General features: G+C 47.2%; 1 protein-coding gene across 4 annotated transcripts in view; it reads right to left on the bottom strand.

Moving 5' to 3' along the window:
* The window catches only part of CORO2A (coronin 2A), a 66,835-nt gene that overhangs the window by 6,394 nt on the left and 36,198 nt on the right, over positions 1-24,243 (bottom strand). For 3 of the 4 annotated variants that reach the window (XM_083719246.1, XM_083719248.1, XM_083719247.1), the window contains exons 2-10: positions 16,503-16,703; positions 13,295-13,411; positions 11,840-11,989; positions 10,649-10,828; positions 6,642-6,758; positions 5,926-6,030; positions 5,572-5,668; positions 2,157-2,269; positions 1,961-2,051 (exon numbers count right to left, since the gene is read on the bottom strand). In XM_083719246.1, the coding sequence (XP_083575372.1) occupies positions 1,961-2,051; positions 2,157-2,269; positions 5,572-5,668; positions 5,926-6,030; positions 6,642-6,758; positions 10,649-10,828; positions 11,840-11,989; positions 13,295-13,411; positions 16,503-16,703 (1,171 nt within the window). Of the gene's footprint in view, positions 1-1,960; positions 2,052-2,156; positions 2,270-5,571; positions 5,669-5,925; positions 6,031-6,641; positions 6,759-10,648; positions 10,829-11,839; positions 11,990-13,294; positions 13,412-16,502; positions 16,775-17,022; positions 18,847-24,243 lie in introns of those variants that run through there. The other variant, XM_083719249.1, reaches the window with a different exon arrangement.

The following is a 24,243-nucleotide window of genomic DNA, read 5'->3' as shown; positions in this document are numbered from 1 at the left end:
TGAGGAACGGCTAAGGGAGCTGGGCATGTTTAGCCTGGAGAAGAGGAGGTTAAGGGGTGATATGATAGCCATGTTCAAATATATAAAAGGATGTCACATAGAGGAGGGAGAAAGGTTGTTTTCTGCTGCTCCAGAGAAGCGGACACGGAGCAATGGATCCAAACCACAAGAAAGAAGATTCCACCTAAACATTAGGAAGAACTTCCTGACAGTAAGAGCTGTTCGACAGTGGAATTTGCTGCCAAGGAGTGTGGTGGAGTCTCCCTCTTTGGAGGTCTTTAAGCAGAGGCTTGACAACCATATGTCAGGAGTGCTCTGATGGTGTTTCCTGCTTGGCAGGGGGTTGGACTCGATGGCCCTTGTGGTCTCTTCCAACTCTATGATGCTATGACTCACAGAGGTTTTTAGAGTCAAGCCAGTGAATGACAGAAAGAAGCAGATTTCACTCATTCCAGTAATGAAGCCTGTGAGGACTGATATACAGTGGTATCTCGGGTTAAGTACTTAATTCGTTCCAGAGGTCCGTTCTTAACCTGCAACTGTTCTTAACCTGAAGCACCGCTTTAGCTAATGAGGCCTCCCACTGCACCGTAGCACAATTTCTGTTCTCATCCTGAAGCAAAGTTCTTAACCCAAGGTACTATTTCTATTTTAGCAGAGTCTGTAGCCTGAAGTGTATGCAACCCGAGGTACCACTGTACTCTGCACTAGAGAAAGTACACACGACTAGGGCTTTTCAGATTTTCAACATTGTGACGTATTACCAGCCAAACATTGTGATATGGTGATACACTGCGATGTTGAAAAGCAGAGGGAGGAACAAGCTGCATTGGGCCTAGCCCCATGAGGCACCAGAGTGAATCTGCCTCAGCTCTCTTGGTGGAGCAGCAGCTGTTTCACCCCAGCACCTCACAGGACCAAAGCTGATGCAGCTCGTTCCTTCCACACACTGGGCCACAGGCGTAAGAGAAAGTCCCTCTGCCGCCAACGCTTGGCACACCGAGGGAAGAACGAGCTGCATCGGCCCCAGCAGCTCGCTCCTCCCTCAGTTTGAGGGCCAAAGCGCAATGGGGCCCTCAACCGGTGCCAGTACAGTGTGGGTGAAGGTGCCATTGCGCTCTTGCCTCAAACAGGTCCTGGGTGATGTATCAATACATAGTTTTTCTCTCTCATTTTGCCCAATTTCTTTGGCTAGGCCAAAAGAGAATGATTCTTCCACGCACCAGAGCTCCAAGGACTCAAGCCTTGGAGACTTAAGAGACTCAAGCCTTAAGAGACTGTCTCAGGTGACCATTACACATTCACTGCAGCAGTGCAGAGCCTACATTTCTGTAGCTTCATGTCTCAACGTTGCTCATGCTTAAAGCAGGGGCAGGGAATCTCCAGACCATGAGCCAAATTTGGCTTGCTAGGCCTCCTTCGGCCCACGAGGTTGTTTCCCCTAAACCACATCTGCCTGCCCGATACCTGTCATCCACTGATGTCCAGTGCTGGGTAGGTACCAACATGGCTACAAAGGAACGACTGAGCTTATGATGAGCTCCTTAGCAGCAGCAAGGTGTGCTTGTAGAATTGCAAGGGATCACTAGGGTCATCTAGTCCAACCCCCTACAACACAGGAATGTTTTGTCCAACATGGAGCTCGAAACCACAACCCTGAGGTTAAGAGTCTCATGCTCGACCGACGGAGCTATCCGAGCAGTTCCCAGTTACACCAAGCAGTTTCAACAGAAAGCACTTGTCACTATGGGAACAGCAAAGCCAGGCAGGAGGTGGGGAGGAGAGTGAGAAATATGGGAGGTTGGCGCTTGAAGGGCATCTTGCGCAGGGTCCCCGCTCAAACCTAGCAATGCTCCTACAGGTGTGTCGCTCACCTGATCCTCTAGTTCTGCCATTAACATGATGCAGACCAGAGAGAGGAGGACATCATTTTGATTCAGGCCCTTTGGGTCTCACTGACCTTTATTACTGCCGCTTAGCCATTCTTGTGCCGTCAGGGCTGGCTGGGCTCCAGCTGTCATCGGGTAGATGTCTTCCTGGTACGATTCAGACTGCAGAGAGATACCAGAGCACACTGGCTTACGTCTGAGCAAGTGCCGCCCCCCCCCAGCCCTGTTTAGAAACCACCCGGAGAAAGCCAGGAGAGATTCACTCACCCGACGCGGAACTATCATAGACACTGGCTCTATCATGTACTTGGCTGGGATCAGTTTGTAGAATCGGAAGATCTCGCAGGAAGAGACATCCAGACCCCTCTTTGGCATGAAACCTAAAGACCGGGGAAGCGGGGAGAAGTGTTATGGCAATGTGAAACTAGACATACACTGGCCAACACTGCTAATAAAACTAGCAATTACCACAATCCCATTATGCAAATCTGTGGTGTGACTGCATTTGGAATACTGTGAACAGATCTCGCCGCCTGACCTCCCAAAGCTGGAAAAGGTTCAGGGAAGTGAAGCTAAAATGATTGAGGCACTGATAAAACTAACAATGGCCACTAGCCATGATAGTCATGTTCTGTCTCTACTGCTGGAGGCAGTTTCTGAATACAGTGGACGCTCGGGTTGCAAACTTGATCTGTGTGGGATGTTGTTGTTGTTTAGTCGTTTAGTCGTGTCCGACTCTTCGTGACCCCATGGACCAGAGCATGCCAGGCACTTCTGTCTTCCACTGCCTCCCGCAGTTTGGTCAAACTCATGCTGGTAACCTCGAAAACACTATCCAACCATCTCGTCCTCTGTCGTCCCCTTCTCCTTGTGCCCTCCATCTTTCCCAACATCAGGGTCTTTTCCAGAGAGTCTTCCCTTCTCATGAGGTGGCCAAAGTCTTGGAGCCTCAGCTTCACGATCTGTCCTTCTAGTGAGCACTCAGCGCTGATTTCCTTAAGAATGGAGAGGTTGGATCTTCTTGCAGTCCATGGGACTCTCAAGAGTCTCCTCCAGCACCAGAATTCAAAATCCGTGTGGGATACACGTTCGCAACCCTCAGCAGCGCGTCTGCGCACGCACAGGTTGCAATTCGGCACTTCTGTGCATGCGCAAAGCGCAATTTAGTGCTTCTGCGCATCCGCCGAAACCTGGAAGTAACCCGTTCCGGTACTTCTGGGTTTTGGCGGGTCCATAACCCGAAAAAACGCAACCTGGGGTGTCTGTAACCCGAGGTATGACTTACCACTTGTGAGGAAGCACAACAAGTACAGAGCTCCATTTCTGGTTACAAGTTTCCTACAACATCTAGTTGGCCACTGCAAAAGCAGAATGCTGGACTAGATGGGCCACTGATTGAAGGAGGCACTTACGAGATCCTTAAGATGGGGCCTAAAACTCCAGCTGCTCCTCTTCCTCTACGAACATGCAGGGAGACTTGTAGAGGGGGGAAACTGAGAGCAGGGAGTGGGGTTGGCCTCTTTGTCTTTACCTCCCCATCCAGCACTGACGACATTGTCTTTCTCCAACCATCACAGAATACACTGCTTCCCTCTCTGTGCAATTTTTTTTCTCCCATCCAACTCCTCTTAAACGTTGCTGCCTCTGTCTCCAACCTCATGTGGGATCACCAAGGAACAAGTTGGAAAACTCTCCCGTCTCTTTAACAGCCACTCCGTTTTTCTCTGCTGGTCTCGCTGCCTCACCCTTCGTTTGCTTTGCGGCAAAATCTACAGTAGCAAGCGGGAAGTGACTTGCGTCAGGAAAAGCCCAGAGCTACTGTTGAGAAGTGTTGGAATGCAACTCAGCTTGCAGTGGAGGCTGATGTGTTTGCTTGGGTAAGCATGGGTGGAAGATCTTGTTTTAGACTGTCCTTTCCAACCTACCTAATTGGTGCTGACCTTCTCTCAGGCGTTAGACCTCTCAGGGTTGCTGATCTCATTTCCTAGGGCTTGTTGAATTTTTCAACTGACAAATTCCAAAATGAGGGGTTCTGAAAAGTTGCAGCATGACTTGGGGATTCAAAAGATATTTTGGCTACATTAATATAATTTAGAATCATAGAACTGTAGAGTTGGAAGGGATTCAGAGGATAATCCGTATTGCAGGAATATGCAGCTGTCCCATTTGGGGATCGAACCTGTGACCTTGGCATTATCAGCACCATGCTCTAATCTACTGAGCTATTCAGTTTTGCTTGGGAAGTAAAACTGTCTAAAACTGCATAGTAATCATTAAAAATGACTAAGTACGTGTAGCTATTATTATTATTATTGGGCATTGACTGACATTTTCAGAAGGTAAAATTAAAATTCTTTGGTTTTCCAAAAGCAGTTTTTGTGCCTCTTCACCAAACATAGACGGACCAAGCTAAACATTGTCTGATCACAAAAAGAATAGCGGGTTTGAATTCCTCACACCCAAAAGCATATTTTTAAGACCCTCTCACTGAAGAAATTTGCAAAAATTAAATTCACCCCCTAAAATGACACACCCTACTCATTTCCTCCTCCTTTGCTTTTCTCCTCGAGAGGAGAAACATCCTTTGTGTCTCTACCTTAGACACACAGAACCAGGATCTTTTCTCTCAAACATGCATTTCCTGTAATAAAAGTAACTTTCTTATTTTCCTAAACTCAATGTCTCCATGTAGTTACATCAAGGGCAAAGTGTGCTCTTCCAACAGAGATTCAGTATTAACGTCTGCGGAGCGTTTTAACTAGAAAATGCCAACAGCTACAACCTCCTCCTCTGCAGTTGGGGGGCTGTTTAAAGAGACTGAGGATTCGGCTGGGCTATAGCCAAGCAATCCCTCCCCTTTGCACCCCCAGAGAAGGAGGTCTGTTAGTTGGAACAGAAAATGGTTGCTCTGTGGTGCAGTTTCATATTCAGATAGAAGCTTCATGCACACCATGTGTTTAAAGCCCAGTTAAAAAACACTGCTTCCCCCCTGGGAACTCTGCTGGGAATTGTAGCTTTGTGAAGAGCTAAACTACAGTTCCCAGGATTATTGGGGGGGGGGAGCCTTGTATGCTTTGTATGCTGTGTACACAGCTAAAGAGTGGGGGGGGGAGAGAGAAAAGAAAGGCCTCTTAGAATGGTACAGTGGTGCCTTGCAAGACGAAAAGAATCCGTTCCGCGAGTCTCTTTGTCTTGCGGTTTTTTTGTCTTGAGAAGCAAGCCCATTAGCGGCTTAGCGGTATTAGCTGCTTAGCGGATCAGCTGATAAGCGGCTTAGAAAAAGGGGGGGAGGGGAAAAAACCCACAGGAACTCGCAAGACATTTTCGTCTTGCAAAGCAAGCCCATAGGAAATTCGTTTTGCGAAGCACCTCCAAAACGGAAAACCCTTTCGTCTAGCGGGTTTTCCGTCTTGCGAGGCGTTCGTCTTGCGGGGCACCACTGTATTTTTGAACAGCCTGAAGTAAAGCAATAGTTCTCTGATGAAATTCCCTCAGTGGCGAAAGGGAAGCGGCGAAAGGAAGAACCTCAGCCACATTGCACAGCTGTGACAAAACTGAAGGGAAGGAGGAACAGACCGAGGCCCGTTATCTTCCCATGACCAGCTGCCTCCTGCCCTATCGGTTGTTCACAGACACCCCTTTATCGCACATCACCAGCAATGAAAATGGCTGCAAAGCTCACCGATTCCTTTCTGGGGCAAAGGGGAGCGGTACTCCATCAGGTAATTTAGGTATGGCTTCTCCGAACTTATCTCGTAGTACCTGATGTTCCCGTCGCCCTAGAGATAATGGAAGAGAGAAGAGGGCAGTGTTGTATCCAAGAGAAGGGTGTGCTTGGCTCCCGACACACCATTTGGGCGAAGACATTTCATGGTCCCCAGCTAAAGAATCCTGCCACCGTTCTTAACTCGCTCAAATGCCCGTTCCACGTGGAGAGCGGTTTCAACAGCCAGGCATGGGAATCTAGTTATCGCACAAGTTTTATTTATAGTCTTGCCCACATACTTAAGACTCTGTAGCAAGGGCAAGGACTCACCTTGCCCAGCACATACAGCATGTGTGTGTCCGAGTCATAGAAAGGAAACAAGAGACCCGAGGAACCGTCCATATCCTCCTCTACTAAAGGCACGGAAAGGTCACCCTGCATGAGGAAACGACAGCTATAAAGTGGCAAAACACAACAAGAACAACAAATGCAGTTCCAGAAGGATTTAGAGCAGGGGCCGCCAACCTTTTGGGGCCACTGGGCACATAGGGCGTTTGCACCAGTCACAAAATGGCTGCTGTGGGGGCCTGGCATAAAACAAAATGGCTGCCACATCTAAAAGAGCAGGGAAAGTGACACAAAATGGCGCAGGCATGCCACGCCCCACATCAGCCAATGTTGTACTCTCTCACAGAGAGAAGCTCTTTGCACATCTCTGTTCATAATTGCTTTGATTTGTTTGTTTGCTTGCTTGTCGTCCATCTGGCTGGGTTGCCCCAGTCACTCTGGGCGGCTCCCAACAACAAAATATATACTAAAAGCACAATACAACATCACACACTAAAAGCTTCCCTGAACAGGGCTGCCTTCAGACGTCTTTTAAAAAGCACATAGCTGTTTATTGATACTATATTTGAATGAGCTTTATAAAGATTTAGTGTGTGCGCACGGCCTAAACAGCAGAGAGAGAGACAGAGGTAAAGTGTTGATCTGTGATGGAACCATTAGCGTGGTGAGTGACTGAAGTGGTTTGCTGAGCAACTCACCTGATCCCATAGTGCAATTTGCCTGTTGTTCCACCTAGATGTCCCCGTGGAGAGCAGCTTTTTCATGTTTCCTAGAAACAAAACTTTATTCACTCTGTGAGACTTGTTGTTTGCTTCCTGCAAGAAGACATGGCGTGTTACTCAGAGGAAATCAAGCACACCAAATGCTGCTTCTTTCAGCGAAACTCATCTGCACCTGTCTATTGTCTGAAGTTTTGAAAACCCTCCACCATCAAAATTCACAGCATTCGCTTATCTCCCTGTACAGCTGATGCAGCAATACAGTGGTACCTCGGGTTACATACGCTTCAGGTTACAGACTCTGCTAACCCAGAAATATTACCTCGGGTTAAGAACTTTGCTTCAGGATGAGAACAGAAATCGTGCTCCGGCGACACGGCAGCAGCAGGAGGCCCCATTAGCTAAAGTGGTGCTTCAGGTTAAGAACAGTTTCAGGTTAAGAACGGACCTTAAGTACTTAACCCGAGGTACCACTGTATATGATTTGGAAGCCATACCAGACTAATTTAAGGTAGACTGTCAAGGCAGGGCTTGTCAGGCCTCTGGGGAATGCCAGTGTGCTCCTGGGGAACAATCACATTACACACCAACTGATGAATCATCTGAGCTAGAAAACTACAACTGTCCTCTTAAAGGTTTCTCTTGCAGGGACCCTCTTGCGTACTCCACTTAAATCAGCAGTGTGTAGCACAGGCCTTGGGACACAGAAACACTTCGCAGGAGCAATGAAGAGGGTAACTGGGAATCAGGATCCCAGGTAGATAAGTGGCAGGAGCAAGCCAGCAGTAAATCACACCCTGCCTGTTGGAGTTAACTCTTTATTAGCAAGAATAGGATCTGCACAGACTTGGCTGAGCGTCAAGTCTAATGAGCACAGCAGCTCATCCCCAGTTCTTCTTGCCCCATGGATCAATTGCTAAAGGTTCCTGTCTCCCCACAGCCATCTAAGTCTCCTTTCCAGGTTCCCCCCCCCAAACAATCGGAGACTGCACCTGCATGCCTTGTTCTTCCCACTTCATGCCTCTTCTGGTTCTGGGAGACTAGGGAGGAGGCTAGATTGTTGCAGCACAAGGGGAAGACATCCTTGCTCTTATCAGCTTCCATTTCTCATTCTGGACTTCTCTCAGCCACAGACTGTCTTAGCACACTGTTACGCCTTTAGCTTCTGACACCAGCTCTTCCCAATCTTCTCCTTCTGATTACTCGCCATCATCCCACCACTCCCTAAGCTCTCAGCCTTCCTCCCTGTGTAATTCCCTCCCACTATTCCTCTGAGTCCAACCAGTCCAGGACAATGCATCAGGCTGGACGCTGAATAATGAGGGGGGTACCATATTTTTCACTCGATAAGGCACACCTGACTATAAGGCGCACCTACTTTTTTGGGGGGGGGAATTCAAGGGAAAAAAATGCGGCTCTTGGGGGCTTTTGCAGGAGGTGGGGGAAGTGAGAGAGCCTCGCTCTGTCCCTTCCCCCACCTCCCGCAAAAGCCAGGGATAGCCGTGCAAAGCCTCCTCGGGGCAGCGAGATGAAGGCTCACCGCTGCCCTGCGGAGGCTTCGCGGGCTACCCCAGAAGCGCTTTCTCCCACTGCCAGCCCCAAAGAACAGGTTGGGGCTGGCAGGGGAAGCCCAGGTTCCCCGCCCCTCAGCCCTAGGGACCACACATTTGCTCCGTAAGACGTACAGACATTTCCCCTTAGATTTTAAGAGGAAAAAAGTGTGGGATGTAAACACAGGAGCAGTCAATGACAACATTCCTAGAGTGTACATGTTAGAACATGGGGAGGGATGTCTGTCTAGCAAGCAGGTAAACTTCCTGGGGACGGACTTCCTCCGCATGTGACCAGAGGTGGGTGTGGCCTCACCTGTGCAGGTAAATGATAAAAGCACAGGGCAGGCAGCCATCTCTCTCTCTCTCCCATTTTCTCTCTATGAGGAAACATCTAAGGATGCTCTCTTGGCTCCCAGCCAAGAGAGGAGATAAGGACTATCTTGCTACAAGATAGATTCTAAATGTATTTTACCTTTTTAAGCTGTCTGCCTTCTGGGGTCATATTGTGAACAGAACGTGAGTAAACTCTTTTATACTTTTATAAAGACTGTGTCGTGTCTTGTATTTTAAGAGGGAACAAAGGGGAAATCACCAGAGTAATTATTATAGAGGTTCTAGCGAACCTGTGCAGACATTACCGTTGCGAACTAAAAGGGGAATGTTTATAAACTCTGCTGATATTTTGGGCACTTGTTAGCACAAGTTGGATAAGGATATAATTAGTCAATATATCCTCTCCTGCACCCCTGAACATTCCCACAAAAAGTGTGTGTTATGGAGCGAAAAATACGGTACTTTAGAAATGAACTGAATGGCCTATGACTGACTTCTGCCTCCCTCAAAATGTGGCGATTATGGTGCAAAATAACGGGCATAGCCCCAAGGTGGCCTTCAGGGAGGGACATTGGGCCCACCAACCCATCTAAGATAGACACTCCTCACCTGAAAGATAAGGTAACTGCAAGCAGTCAAGTGACGATCTTAATGTCATGGATGGCAGCCGAGTCACCTTCCCACTCCTAAACTGCCTATATCAAGCTAGGCGGACAGCCCATCAGATGTGAAAGAGAGTTGTGATTCCAGTTCAGAATCAATTCATCATCATTCAGGAGAAGAAGCTACCGTATTTTTCTCTCTATAACACGCAGATTTTTTCTCCTAAAAGAGAAGGGAAAACGTCTGTGCGTGTTATTGAGCGAATGTGTGGTCCCTGGAGCTGACTAGGGCAAGCGCAGCAACAAAAATCAGTCAAAAATCAAATCGCGTGTCGGAGAAGGGAAACCTGAAAAGAGGAAGCGGCTGCTTTCCTGCATTCTGCCTCAGGGTCTTACTGCCCACCCTCCTCTGTTTCGTTGCTGTGTTTGCTCAAACGGAACAAAGAGCAGGCAAATCCCCTCCCCTCCAGGCAAGCAGAGGGGAAAGCAGAGCGTCCTTCCTTCTAATTCCTCTCCCTGCTCCTCGCAGGCAGCCAGAAAACATGCAGGTGGGAGAGAGGGAGAGAGGGAGAGAGAGGGCTGGCTTGGGTGGGGTGGGGTGAGGGAACTTTTGCCTTTCTTTCTTTCCTCCCTCCCGTTAAATCTCTCTCCTGCATTCTTATGCTCCTTGTCCCTTCTGTGTTTTTCCTTCCCTCCCCACTTAAAATGCAGTTACAAAGCATGGATCCACATGGATCCTCAGGATCTCTGCATTGGGTCACCCCAAATTCACCATCAGATCACATAGCATGTCCATGGCTATAGCCTGCCCCCCCCAAATCACGCACCCACTGTTGCTTGGGGCTGCAATGGTGCAAAAACGTGGTTACAAAGCATGAATCCACAGGGATTCTCAGGATCTCTGCATTGGGTCACCCCAAATTCACCATCAGATCACATAGCATGTCCATGGCTACAGCCTGTCCCCCAAAAATCACGCACCCACTGTTGCCTGGGGCTGCAATGGTGCAAAAACGTGGTTACAAAGCATGAATCCACAGGGATTCTCAGGATTTTTGCATTGGGTCACCCCAAATTCACCATCAGATCACATGTCTGTGGCCACAGCATGAAGCACAAAAATGATACATCCACTGTTTCATTCAGAATCCCCCCCCCCTTGTTTTCCTCCTCTAAAAACCATGTGCGTGTTATGGTCAGGTGCGTGTTATAGAGCGAAAAATACAGTAACTTTGAAAGTGCTGCCCAGCTACAGAACAGAATAAGGCTGTAAATGACAGCAGCTCTGGTTTATGTCCCCAGATGTAAACCTGGTGTAGGATCTAAGCTAGATCTTCTGCTCTAGACCCTGCTGTTTCAGAGAAAGATGCACCCCACCTTCTGGCCTGCAGACCTATCCTCCTCCTGTGCACAGGTGAGAACATCCTTTTAGCCATCTAAAACAAACAGCAAGCGGTCTTCCCGTGTGGCGCTAATCAATCTCGCCAGCCCTGCATACCTGTAAGACAATTCCTGCTCGTGGGTCAATGACCCTTATTTTCCTGTCCCTGCAGGCCGTGGCCAAGAGGCTCCCGTCTGTGTTGAACGACATGGAAAGAATGACGTCTGTGTGGAAGTGGATTGTCTTCACCGGGGTCTGAATTACAGACTCTTTGGTCTCAAGGTTCCAGATCATGATCTGAAGGCAAAGAGAGGTGCGTTCGTGAATGTTTCCCGAGCTCCCCACTCCCCACAGTGCAGACAACGCACAAAAAGAACAATGACTACTCCCAACGCTATGCAACCTGGACAAATTGCACACAGCACATTTCCATGATTTTCCCTGTTCAGCTTGACTGGGCAAAATCTATGCAGCTTCTGCTAGCCACGGAGAAGGACAGACGGCTGCATGGGGTGCAAATGCTCCAGCCCCTGAACACTGAAAACTATATCCAGCAATGAATCTGGCTTGTGAAGTTTCAGGAGACATCACCACCCACTTTTACTTCATTCCTTTGCAACCATTAAGGACTAGAAAATCCCAATTTGTTGCTGGCTTTGATGAAGATCGAGGTTCTTATTTGACATGGATAGTTCAGCTGGTTAGAGCGATGTGCTGATAATGCCAACGTTGCAGATTTGATCTTTATATGGGACAGCTGCATGTTCCTGCATGGCAGGGATTGGACTAGAATCACTAGATGATCCTCAGGGTCGCTTCCAACTCTACAATTCTGCACCTGAATTCTGCAACCAATACCACATTCTGTGGTCTTGCAGAACTGTGGCATATTTATTTGCAATTCAGGCTTATATGGTGTTTTGCACAAATAACAACAACATGCCACCTCCCTACACACACACACACACACACACATACATACACATAATCTAAAGAAACAAGTTGTGGGAACATCCTGCTAGGCAATTCTGGGCCGGGTTATCCATTCCCCCCACCCCCACCCCCACCCCGCATTTTTACCCCTCTCTTGCTTTGTGTTCTCTATGCATGGTGGGAATAGACTGTGGCCACCATGTTTTGGAAGGCAGGAAGTAACTATGAGGCAAAATCCTCTAGTTTGGCAGAGGGTTGTATCCTCTCATTCATTTCACACACTTCAGATACTCTGCCCAAGACCCCCCCATGGAAGCAGAATAGAACAACAGCATGTTGATGCTTGAAATGAAGGTTAACAAGACCCTGACTCACTTTGTAATCATAGCCAGTGCTGAAAAGGATGTTGTTCGCAGTTGGGTGCCATTCGATGAGTCCCACCCTTCGCGAATGACCAAGAAGCTCCTTCTGTGCATCTGTGATGTTTGTTGTGAGTAAGTGGTTAGGAATGTTCCAGACTTTAACCTAAGAGACACAGTAGTGCAGAGTCTTTAAGCCGGCTCCGTTAATCAACACCTGCCATTAGCAGCAGCAATCAGGACTAATAAGTCTTAATCAGTAGTTGAGGGTAAAGGAATGTGGGATGGAGAGATGGTTTGCAGGGGGTGGCAGAGGGGCAGGATCAATGCGCACCCAGTGCATATCCAACCCTCACAGTCTAGGAATCCATCCTGTCCCTTGTTTCCACCATGTGGGCCACCAAGTGTCTGTGCACAAACAAAGGTAACATCAAGTCAAGAGAGATGTTCCATCTGCACAGTGAGAGTTGTGCTTTCCATTGCCCCCCCAAAAAAGGGGGGCGGGCATCTGATCTGTCTCACTTCCTGCATTACCACTTTAGGGTGGAAGCGCCAAACCAGGACCTTAAGAAGTGCCCCACTCAACTGAAGTATTTGTTTGCTTTTCTCACCCTGGTTCCAAAGAATGGCATTCTGGCCTCGCAACAACCTTATGAACTCAGTCAAGTTAAACCTGGCTCTAACATCCAAACCTACTGCTCCAACAACAGTATCTCCTTGTTACTTTATCAGCTGTCCCTTGGAATCTTCCTAGCAAATGATGAGGCCTTTAGAACTAGTGTAAACATGTTGCGGCCTGGTCTCCATCATCATCAAAAACACCTTGATGCCTTATGTGCTCCTACCTCTCTCTTGAATTCTGAATCACTAACCAGCGTTTTCAGTGTGGTTACATCCACTCTACAGCAGGCAACCACAACCGGAAACATATTTGCCGGCTTTGGTTTGAGCTAACCATGGTTAGGGGGACGCGGGTGGCGCTGTGGGTTAAACCACAGAGCCTAGGACTTGCTGATCAGAAGGTCGGCAGTTCGAATCCCCGCAACGGGGTGAGCTCCCGTTGCTCGGTCCCTGCTCCTGCCAACCTAGTAGTTCAAAAGCACACCAGTGCAAGTAGATAAATAGGTACTGCTCTGGCAGGAAGATAAACGGTGTTTCCATGTGCAGCTCTGGTTCGCCAGAAGCAGCTTAGTCATGCTGGCCAAATGACCCGGAAGCTGTACGCCGGCTCCCTCGGCCAATAAAGCGAGATGAGCGCCACAACCCCAGAGTCGGCCACGACTGGAACTAATCATCGGGGTCCCTTTACCTTTAACCATGGTTAGAACAGTGCTGACTTAACACTAACTATAGCTATGAAAGGAAAGGGGGTGAGCCTATGGGATAATCTCAATCTTCTAACCATAGTTAGGAAACTGGGCAGCATTCTGTTATATCTTGTTATATCGCTTCAGAGGTTCCCAAAACTTACAGTGGCATCTTCAGAGCACGAGGCTATTACAAAGTCATCGAAAGGGTTCCACTTAATGTCTAAAACATTCCCTTTGTGCCCACAGATGCGAGGGTAATGCGGGTCAAGTTTTCCTGTCTGGAAACAAACAGAAAGATTTAGTTCCCAAACTGCAACGTCTCTGATTAGGCCTGTCAATCGACACAAAGCAAAACAGAACTCTCCAGTGTGTCTTGTCCTTCATGGTTTTATCTTGACCCCTTAATGTATCTGTCTCTTAGAGCCATTTCCTACCCATATTAAACCACCAGTATCAACAGTTGCCATAACTTGATTGTGTTCCCTTTTGCAGGGTTTGGATACAAACTACACAGACTAGGGGCTCCTCAAGATGATGTGTTTATTGAGCAGTCATCCTGAGTCGCTTGCACAAAGTTCTGTGGAAATTAGACTCACCCAGTCTTTATTGACCATTCATTCTGATTTGCTTGTGTGGGGTGTTTATACGTCTTCCTGTGAATCATGTATTCATCCCGCACTTTTCATTGCATTTCTCTGTCACTTTCCTAACTGCAAAAAGTCTGCTGCTTTTTTTTTAAAAAGTGGATTCTTGTACTAGGGTGACAGAGTGCACTGATCCACGTTGATTCTGCAATCCTAAATTTCTTCTATGCACTTGAATCCCTCCCACAAAATACTGATAATCTGGAAGCAATCCAGTAGGGAAGGACTGAAAACAAAACACATACAAATTTAGGGTGAAGAAAAACATATTTTAGAGCAGCCAAGCCAGTCTGAGAATGCCCATATGTTTAATACAAACACTTATATTTTTCTCTCCTAAGGCAAGCTTTCTGCCAGTTTCCAGCATTTGAAATGGAGCTGTGGATGGTGCCTACTGGCTAGTTTCTGTGACGCTACAAATGTCACCCCCCCCCAATTCCTGATTTATTTTCACAACGTTTTTTGAACATTTGAGGTTTGCTTGGGTTTTTTTTGGATGGTGAAGGATGGACATTTAAATGAATTACCATGTATGTGTGGCTTAGAGGAAAAGACAGACCTGATGTATGAAGGAAGAGGGAAACTGATGACAAATTCAGCATGGAACCAGCTGGAATATATTCTGCAATGGGTAGGTTGCAAAGCTAGACTCCCAATGCAGATTAAGAACCTGCAATAACTGCATCTTACATGTGTTTTCAAATCCTACCCAGAAACAGCAAAGGAGAGAGGCTCTTGCACAGGAGTTTCCTTCATCTCAAGCAGTATGAATGTGGTTGTGATGTGCAACCCTGCTTGCAACACACACTGAGGATGGGAAGCATATTTCCATTTGCATTGCAACGTAGATAGGAAATGCAAATTTCTAACTGCTGTTGTGGGCTGGGTATACGTTTTTGCTGTGCCTCTGTCTGGACATGAGTCTTAAAATGGCCTCTTAACCTTACAGAGAGCTGAGCTAAAATACATTTTTCTTATTGTATATATTTTCACCACAAGGGGTCTGTAGCAGACAGGTGTTTTGAGGGGCACTGTAAAGGTTAGAGAGGATTATACTAAATATGTAAGTAAGATTCTGTTGTTGCAGATCATGGTCCTTTGGATTATAACATATATCTATTACATAAAGGAAGCACAGGTGATGTGCGGCTGTTTGGAGGACCAAGATAATAATACACTCACTTTCGGCCACACCGCCACTGTTATACAGCCCTCAAAAGGTTTTCCCCAGGGTGAAAAATTGTTAGTAAACCCTGTCTTAAAGGGGCAATAACCAATTAAGAGTGCTTTTGGAGAACATCTAAAGAGCTATTATAGTTGTATGAAAATGTGAGCAGGGTTTGAAATATGAGCAAGGAAAGAAACAAATTAAGGCTAATAACTTAGGATGTACATATGGAGTGTTATAAGTTCAATTGTGCAACGTTAAAGGATAAACATAGAACCCCATGGAGAGGGGGATGGGAAGTCAATGGATAAATTAAAGGTATTATTGATGGTAAAGTATGAACACTTTTGAAAACAAAATACATCTTTTTTTTACAGAGTGATTTTTGGAATAGTCATTCAGTCCAATCACCCCATAAATGTGTTGTCCAAAACCAGCCCCAGAATGACATACATTTACAAAAGGAAGCATTCGTGACTTTATCCTGGATGACGACCTTTTGGATATTCCTATAGCTCTATCACCATCCTTAGCACAAGAATTGGTGGCAAGTGGTTTAAGTCCTCAGTCTGGCCCCCAGCAGAGCCTCAGATCCCAGGGACCCTCGCCTAAAAATATGGCTTTCTCTTATGAAAACCAATACATCTGCAAAGGGCTCACCAGGCAACTCAGGATGAGTGCAAAACGCAAAAGGGCTCTTTAAGCCCCCTTCAACCTGCAACAGCAAGCTCTTCCAGAGTCCTGGTGTTTGTATGGGCAGGGAGGACGTCCCAGACAATTCTTGTGCAACTCAGCAGTGCGTTAGCCGCAAGCAAAACGAACCCATGCAGTGCAAAAGGAGTTTATATGGGGTTTGTGTGCATGTGTGTAAATGAGCCCTTTGCCCAGTTCCCAGTTCATGAGAGAGAGAGAGTCAGTAGATAGATCCAATACTGTTGGTCTTTTCAATCCCTTTCGTTTTCAACCAGTGTGGCACCCTGGGGTGCCCTGAAGGACGGTCAGGGGTGCCGTGGGCAACACTGGCCTCTGTCCCTCTTCCCTCCCTCCTCTGATGCCCTCTCACATCTCTGCCTCCCAAAGGCTCATACAGCTGTTTATTGCAGCAGCCCTGGCTACAAGCTCCTCAGGTGAAGGGTGCCTCTGGGGATGGCTGGAGGGTGCTTCCCAGGCCCCTGTGGGGTAGTGTGCGGAGGCACCTCTCTTTGGGGCAGGGGGGACAGCTCACAGACCAGGGGCAGCAGCTACGGCTGCCCAGAGGACTCCCAAGGAGAGGGGAGAGGAGGTTGAGGGAACACTCCACAAGGGAAGGTGTTTGAAAAAGGACAAGAAGCTGCCAGCTCTACAGGCAAGGGGTGACATTACTGGGCTCCTGAGCCCCACAGGGTTGTCACAAGAGAGTTGTGGGCTCAAAGAGGTTGAAAACGTCTGCCTTACTCCATTCGAAATATGCTCCTCTGTTAAAATGAATGGGCCATTTGGGCTTTAGGAGGTTCCATTGCTCACCGAGACCTACAAACACACAAAACCAGCTACACCTGTCAGTAAGGTGGTACTTACCTGATTTACTGGTATTACAATAAAGGCTCCTCCACCAGCACATTCGGTCACAACAGCAACGAAATGCGGGTTCACAGCGCAGAAGTGATTGTCGTGAACACTGCGGGTGATAGGCACACAGTCGTAGCACTTCTCCTTACTGGCTGCTTTGCCATAAACATGGCGGAATTTTGAACTCCGGTACTGAGGGGACCATGACATCTGCAATGAACACACAGAACGGAACCGTGAAGCCACCTGACCGTTCGAGATTTCAGATTCAAATGAGGACACTCTTGTACAGTGGTACCTCGGGTTACATACACTTCAGGTTACATACGCTTCAGGTTACACACTCCGCTAACCCAGAAATAGTGCTTCAGGTTAAGAACTTTGCTTCAGGATAAGAACAGAAATTGGGCTCAGGCGGTGCGGCGGCAGCAGGAGGCGGCCCCATTAGCTAAAGTGGTGCTTCAGGTTAAGAACAGTTTCAGGTTAAGAACAGACCTCCGGAACGAATTAAGTACTTAACCCAAGGTACCACTGTATATGTAAGGTAAAAGGTAAAGGGCCCCTGGACGGTTAAGTCTAGTCAAAGGCGTCTATGGGGTTGAGGCGCTCATCTTGCTTCAGGCCAAGAGAGCTGGCGTTTGTCCACAGACAGCTTTCCGGGTCATGTGGCCAGCATGACTAAAGAGCTTCTGGAGCAACGAGACACTGTGACGGAAACCAGAGCGCATGGAAAAGCCGTTTACCTTGCTGCCATAGCGGTACCTATTTATCTACTTGCACTGGTGTGCTTTCGAACTGCTAGTATGTATATGTATTTATATGCATCCCAGCAAACCCTTGGTGAATTGGGCGCTTCCCCTGCATGCAAAGACAATCTCTGGTGGATTGAACAGATGTGACTAAAGGAAAGTGAGGGGCAGGTGTGGCTTGTCAACCTGAGAAAGCAGCCCATCTAGGAGAAGGAAAACTCTCATACGAAACCTCCGCTGCCTTGCGGGCTATCAGGGAAAGAAAAGGCTAAGGAGTAAACCATGGGTAGGCAAACTAAGGCCTGGGGGCCGGATCTGGCCCAATCACCTTCTAAATCCAGCCCGCAGACGGTCCGGGAATCAGCATGTTTTTACATGAGTAGAATGTGTGCTTTTATTTAAAATGCATCTCTGGGTTATTTGTGGGGCATAGGAATTCGTTTATTTTTCTTTTCAAAATATAATCCGGCCCCTGACAAGGTCTGAAGGACAGTGGACCGGCCCCCCGCTGAAAAAGTTTGCTGACCCCTGGAGTAAACCCTACACAAATCCAGAGTGGAGTCCCTAAGACACTTGGGTGGGACCTTGGAGGCCTCCTCCTTGCAATTCCTGCAGCTAAGCCAGTGCCAAGCGTAATGCTCTGCTTTCCTTTAGACCACATCAGTGAGGCTGAGAGGTCTTGTCGTCTCGGCAGCCCAGGACCTCCAGACACAATGCCAAGGCTTGCGCCCCAGGGAGGTGACTTCAGTGCCGCTAACACAGTGGTTTGACTTCACTCCATTGTCTCTTGAGACCGACGGATGCCAGCAATATAATATGTAAACATGGGAATTCCTTGTAGATGACTGAAAAGAGTAAGTCAGGTTGTGTACCCACAGCAATGCCCAAGGAGGAATGACTGCTGGGAGGAGTGCAGAAAGAAGCAATGCCATGGTAGACCTGCAGAAGCACAGCCGGACACCTACAACTGCCCCATCTGCAACAAAACATGTCTCTCCTGTATTGGTCTCTACAGCCACAGCAGGCACTGTAGCTGCCCAGTGGTTTGACTTACAGTGGTTTGACTCTTCCATTGTCTCCCGAGACAGACGGATGCCTATTCTTACATCAGTTATCACTGCCTGTCTGTCTCACACACTCACATCCTGACACACACTGTTAAAACATTCTTCCCGGATTACTGTATCCATTTATCTTGTCTACCCTGTTGTTGTGTTGTTGTTTAGTCGTGTCCGACTCTTTGTGACCCCATGGACCAGAGCACGCCAGGCACTCCTGTCTTCCACTGCCTCCCACAGTTTGGTCAAACTCATGCTGGTAGCTTCGAGAACACTGTCCAACCATCTCGTCCTCTGTTGTCCCCTTCTCCTTGTGCCCTCCATCTTTCCCAACATCAGGGTCTTTTCCAGGGAGTCTCCTCTTCTCATGAGGTAGCCAAAGTATTGGAGCCTCAGCTTCAGGATCTGTCCTTCCAGTGAGCACTCAGGGCTGATTTCCTGAAGAATGGAGAGGTTTGATCTTCTTGCAGTCCATGGGACTTTCAAGAGTCTCCTCCAGCACCATAATTCAAAAGCATCAATTCTTCAGCGATCAGCCTTCTTTATGGTCCAGCTCTCACTTCCATACATCACTACTGGGAAAACCATAGCTTTAACTATACAGACCTTTGCTGGCAAGGTGAGTTGGCTTTTTAAGCAGTTGTGTTAAACTGAGGTTGCAATCCAATGCATGCTTACTTGAGTGTAAGCCAAACTGAACACAATGGGAATTCTTCCAAAGGACTTTCCCCCAACTTTCATAGGCTAGATTTCCTATCTGTTTATTTATTTTTTTAAATTAAAAATGTTTGATAGAACGGTTATTCCCACAATGGCTCTGGATTTTAAATATTACAGAATAGCTGCAACTCAGATGCACCAGCAACATTTGCATTCTGGATAGGCAGTTAAAGGGAGGGGGATGCAGAAGGGAAGTTGATGAATACCAGGGCACGTGAATGTATTGCATGTCAAAACCGCCCCTCAAAAATTCCCCCTAAAGGAAAGCAGGGAGAAAATAGGGGCAGTGATTAAGGATAGGTACCAGAAAAAAGTCTGATTAGCCAACTATCCCTAGTTAATAAAGACAATTAGAGCACATGTACCAAACTAAATTAGCAGGGCAAAGGGGAGCAGTGATCTGAGGCAGAAAATTTTCCATTTCATAAGTTCATTAGTAACAATGAATTCCAATTACAAATAAAGTATTAGGTCAGCTTGGCAGTTTAAAAGCTTTTAGCTTTGGTTGCTAAAGCAAGGAAAACAACCATGCTAAATTAGATCATTCTCCAGGACATCAAATAATTTCCCAATGCAAATTACCCTAAATTTTTCCAATTCTTTTTTTTTTTTTAAGAAAACCCACATCACTGTTGAGGAGACAGGCATCCTATTAAACTATTTCAATATTGGTCCCCCCCCCCCAACCAGCTTCCTTTCGGCTTCACAATCAGAATAAGATGGAAATGCCAGCAGACCTTATTCTCCTATCATCAGTCATTGCAGTGATTTTATTTTTTAAAAAACAAAACTTTATAAAGCTCAAAACTGCTCTGGGGATTGGAGAAGAGGCTTCTCGATGACATCATTGGTGCCTGCCAATCAGAGCTTCTGCAGTCAGTTTGTAGAATTGTGGTTCCCGCCCATCTCCCTTCAGGACTTGACCTTGAACAGAAAAGTTCCTTTTGCGCTGAATGTAGCAAGGGCACTTCCAAACTGACACCACTACTTGGGGGGAAAATGTTATGAGTATCTCCACCTTCAGTCTGTTTCGTTTTGAGTTTCTGATGAGTCAGATTGAAGGTGGGAAACTACATGGTTCAGGTAGCTGGCCTGATCCAGAAGCGCAATTCTTAAATTTTTATGCCAATAATAATAATAATAATAATAATAATAATAATAATAATAATAATATTTTTATTATTTATACCCACCCACCTGGCTGGGTTTCCCTAGTTTCATGCTTAGCTCATTTAGGAACAGTTTCATTTAGGAACAGTATCAAGGGAAGTAATAGTGCCACTGTATTCTGCTCTGGTCAGACCTCACCTGGAGTACTGTGTCCAGTTCTGGGCACCACAGTTCAAGAAGGACACTGAGAAACTGGAACGTGTCCAGAGGAGGGCAGCCAAAATGGTCAAAGGCCTGGAAACGATGCCCTATGAGGAACGGCTAAGGGAGCTGGGCATGTTTAGCCTGGAGAAGAGGAGGTTAAGGGGGTGATATGATAGCCATGTTCAAATATATAAAAGGATGTCACATAGAGGAGGGAGAAAGGTTGTTTTCTGCTGCTCCAGAGAAGCGGACACGGAGCAACGGTTCCAAACTACAAGAAAGAAGATTCCACCTAAACATTAGGAAGAACTTCCTGACAGTAAGAGCTGTTTGACAGTGGAATTTGCTGTCAAGGAGTGTAGTGGAGTCTCCTTCTTTGGAGGTCTTTAAGCAGAGGCTTGACAACCATATGTCAGGAGTGCTCTGATGGTGTTTCCTGCTTGGCAGGGGGTTGGACTCGATGGCCCTTGTGGTCTCTTCCAACTCTATGATTCTATGATTCTATGAATGCTGCTACAATGGGAGGCTGCTGCTGTCGACTGCGTTCTTCGTCACTCCCCCCCCCTCAAATAATGCAAACATTAACAGAGAGTAGAAAAAACCAAAATACAGCCATGAACTACCAAGCCATATGCAGCCCACCAATCACATATTATGGCCTGCCAGGTGTGTGTGACAACTCCTTCCCGCTTTCATTCTAAACACCAGGTTTATCAGGCTCCTGGTGAGCCACCATACATTCACAGCAAGCTATGAAGATTTGCCCCAACATTAAACCTTGAAACAACAACATTACTGGCACATAAAATAACCCAGGAAAGAACTGCATTTAATGCTAACCCAACGGCCCCCAAAGCCTGGCAAAGCAGGAAGCTTTTACTAGACTTCTCAAAGACCCAACAGAATGGACTCGTCGACAGTCCCATCCCCATTCCAGGAGGAAATTTTGGAAGAAGGTGCCATGACCAAAAAGTCCCTGCTCCTTGCAGTCTCTCACTTTACCACTCATAGTGAGTTTTCTGGAGCAGAGGACTCACTTGATGAACTGAGCATATGGAGTTGTTAAGAAGGTTTTATAGCAGTTTTTCTCAAGCTCGAGTCCCTAGCTGTTGTTGGACTACAACTCCCATCATCCCTGACCGCTGATCCTGCTAGTGGGGAGCAGGAAGAGGATGCTAGTGAGGGGTGTAGCCATGACTGGGACCCACCGGGGCAAGCCGGGTATGGGAAAGGTGAGGTTGGGGTTGTGGTAAGTATTAATGGGGTGACAGAGGTCGGCAAGGAGGTGGGGGTCAGTGTGCAAAGGCCAGAGGAACAGGACCCTTCATCACAGCCAGAGGACCCCCCATCTCCACAAACAAGGTGGGCCCTGAAGCACAGGAGCGGCGGGAGGTACGTTCTGGGAGCCTGAGACAGGCAAGGACACACAGCCCAGCTCACTAGCTGGCGAGGAGGGGCTCATTAGCAATAATAATAATAATAATAATAATAATAATTTATTTATACCCCACCCATCTGGTTGGGTTTCCCCAGCCACTATGGGCAGCTTCCAACTGAATATTAAAAACAATACAGCACCAGACATTAAAAACCTCCCTAAACAGTTGTCTTTTAAAAGTTTTTTATTGCCTTGACATCTGCTGGGAGGGCGTGCCACAGGGCAGGCGCCACCACCGAGAAGTCCCTCTGCCTGGTTCCCTGTAACCTCACTTCTCACAACGAGGGCCCTCGGCGCTGGACCTCAGTGTCTAGCCTGGATGATGGGGGTGGAGACGCTCCTTCAGGTATACAGGACCAAGGCCGTTTAGGGCTTTAAATGTCAGCACCAACACTTTGAATTGTGCTCGGAAACATACTGGGAGCCAAAGTAGGTCTTTCAGGACCGGTGTTATATGGTCTTAGCGGCCGCTCCCAGTCACCAGTCTAGCTGCCGCATTCTGGATTAATTGCAGTTTCCAAGTCACCTTCAAAGGTAGCCCCACGTAGAGCGCATTGCAGTAGTCCAAGTAGGAGATAACTAGAGCATGCACCACTCTGGCAAGACAGTCTGCGGGCAGGGAGGGTCTCAGCCTGCATACCAGATGGAGCTGGGAGGAGGGATGTGGTTTCTCAAGTAGATTAGGCTCAACACAGGTGAGGGTCACAGGCTTGGCCAAGCCCAGGTGCTACCATCAAAACTCAAGGGAGAAAAGGGGAGCAGAGCTGAGGTGCTCTGTGTCCAATATCTCTGCTGGGACTGTGATTTGGGTTTGACTCTGGACTGTGTTTCTTGACTGTTGCACTTTGGCCCAAGGGACTTGCCCATACGTGGCTGTGCTTTAGTTCTTGCCTGGAGGGTCATATTTTGCTCCCAAGCCTAAAGTGACTCTACTTCAGGCATAGGCAAACTCGGCCCTCCAGATGTTTTGGGACTACAACTCCCATCATCCCTGACCACTGGTCCTGTAAGCTAGGAATGATGGGAGTTGTAGTCCCAAAACACCTGGAGGGCCGAGTTTGCCTATGCCTGCTCTACTTCTACGTACTATCAATTTAAGCTTCTCCTTTGCACGGTCAGTAGTTTGGGCCTTTCTTTAAGACACTTTTGTTTATCTTGGCCTTCAGATGACAATTGTTGCCACGAGCCTTCTATTCCTTTCCTGCAAGAATGGCAATTTGACTGCTTTTAGTTCAAACTTAATTTAGATTTGTTTTCAGTTGTATCTATTTTCTACTGCATGCTGCCTTGGACTCCTTCAGGAGACAGGAGAAGGGAGAAGTAAGAATAAGAAGCAATTTACCGTGGTAATTCCCAAAACAGTTTTTACTGGATGGCCATCTGTCATAAAATGTCTCCACCCCCATCGTTCAGCCCAGACACTGAGGTCCAGCTCCGAGGGCCTTCTGCTGGTTCCCTCACTGCACGAAGTAATGCTCCAGAGAACCAGGCAGAGGGCCTTCTCGGTAGTGGCACCCACTCTGTGGAACGCCCTCTCATCAGATGTCAAGGAAATAAACCACTATCTGACTTTTAGAAGATGTCTGAAGGCAGCCCTGTTTAGGGAAGTTTTTAATGTTTGGTGCTTTATCGTGTTTTTAATATTCTGTTGGAGGCCACGCAGAGTGGCTGGAGAAACCCAGCCACATGGGTGGGGTATAAACAAACAAACAAATTGTTGTTATTATTATTATTATTACGTATTATGCTTTAGTTGAGATCCCTGTATTGCAGAGGGTTGGACTAAATGACCCTCAGGATACCTTCCAACTCTAGAATTCTATGATTCTAGGGTTTTTAAAAGGCCAGCATCTTGAACTGTGTTTGAAAACTGACAGGCAACCAGTTAAGATCTTACGATACAGGTATCATATCCTCTATGCAGCTGACTCAGCCAACTTTGTCAGGCAGCTGCACTTCTGGACCAACTGAGCAGTTCAAGTAAGGCAGCCTTGAAAGGCAGCCACACACAGAGTGCATTGCGAAAAAAATTGAACCAGGAAGCTAGCAGAGAATGTAAGGCAGCTGCCAGGTCCTTCCGAGGGCAAAGCAGAAATGCATACCATGATGCTTAAAAAGATCAAAAAAATCAAAAGCATATTGTGACTTGAAGAGGTCAAGTACTTTGCCAAGCAGAGCCGGAGGCTAAGCTCAAACATCTCTCTTAATCCCGCTGAACGCAGTGTGACTGTGAATAGGTGATCCTTTACACAGCAAAAAGGAATTTAACCATCAGATTTCCTGGCACTAGACGGAGAAGAGATGGTTATCTCTCCTTCAGAAAGTAGGAGGCTGTTTGCCCCTAAGCGCTGTAGACATGTTTTTGCCGAATTATCTGCATATATGTTTGTTTATATCAGTGTAGTCTAGAAGCCCATTAAACGGGAGGAGGTGTTGCTACATCGCTGCACGTTGGGAAAGTTTCCAGGCAT

This window comes from Podarcis gaigeae, assembly GCF_964106915.1.
Source record: "Podarcis gaigeae genome assembly, chromosome: 17".
Lineage (NCBI taxonomy): Eukaryota > Metazoa > Chordata > Lepidosauria > Squamata > Lacertidae > Podarcis > Podarcis gaigeae.
The sequence above is the reverse complement of the archived record's forward strand: the minus strand, read 5'-3'. Positions and strand labels throughout refer to the sequence as shown.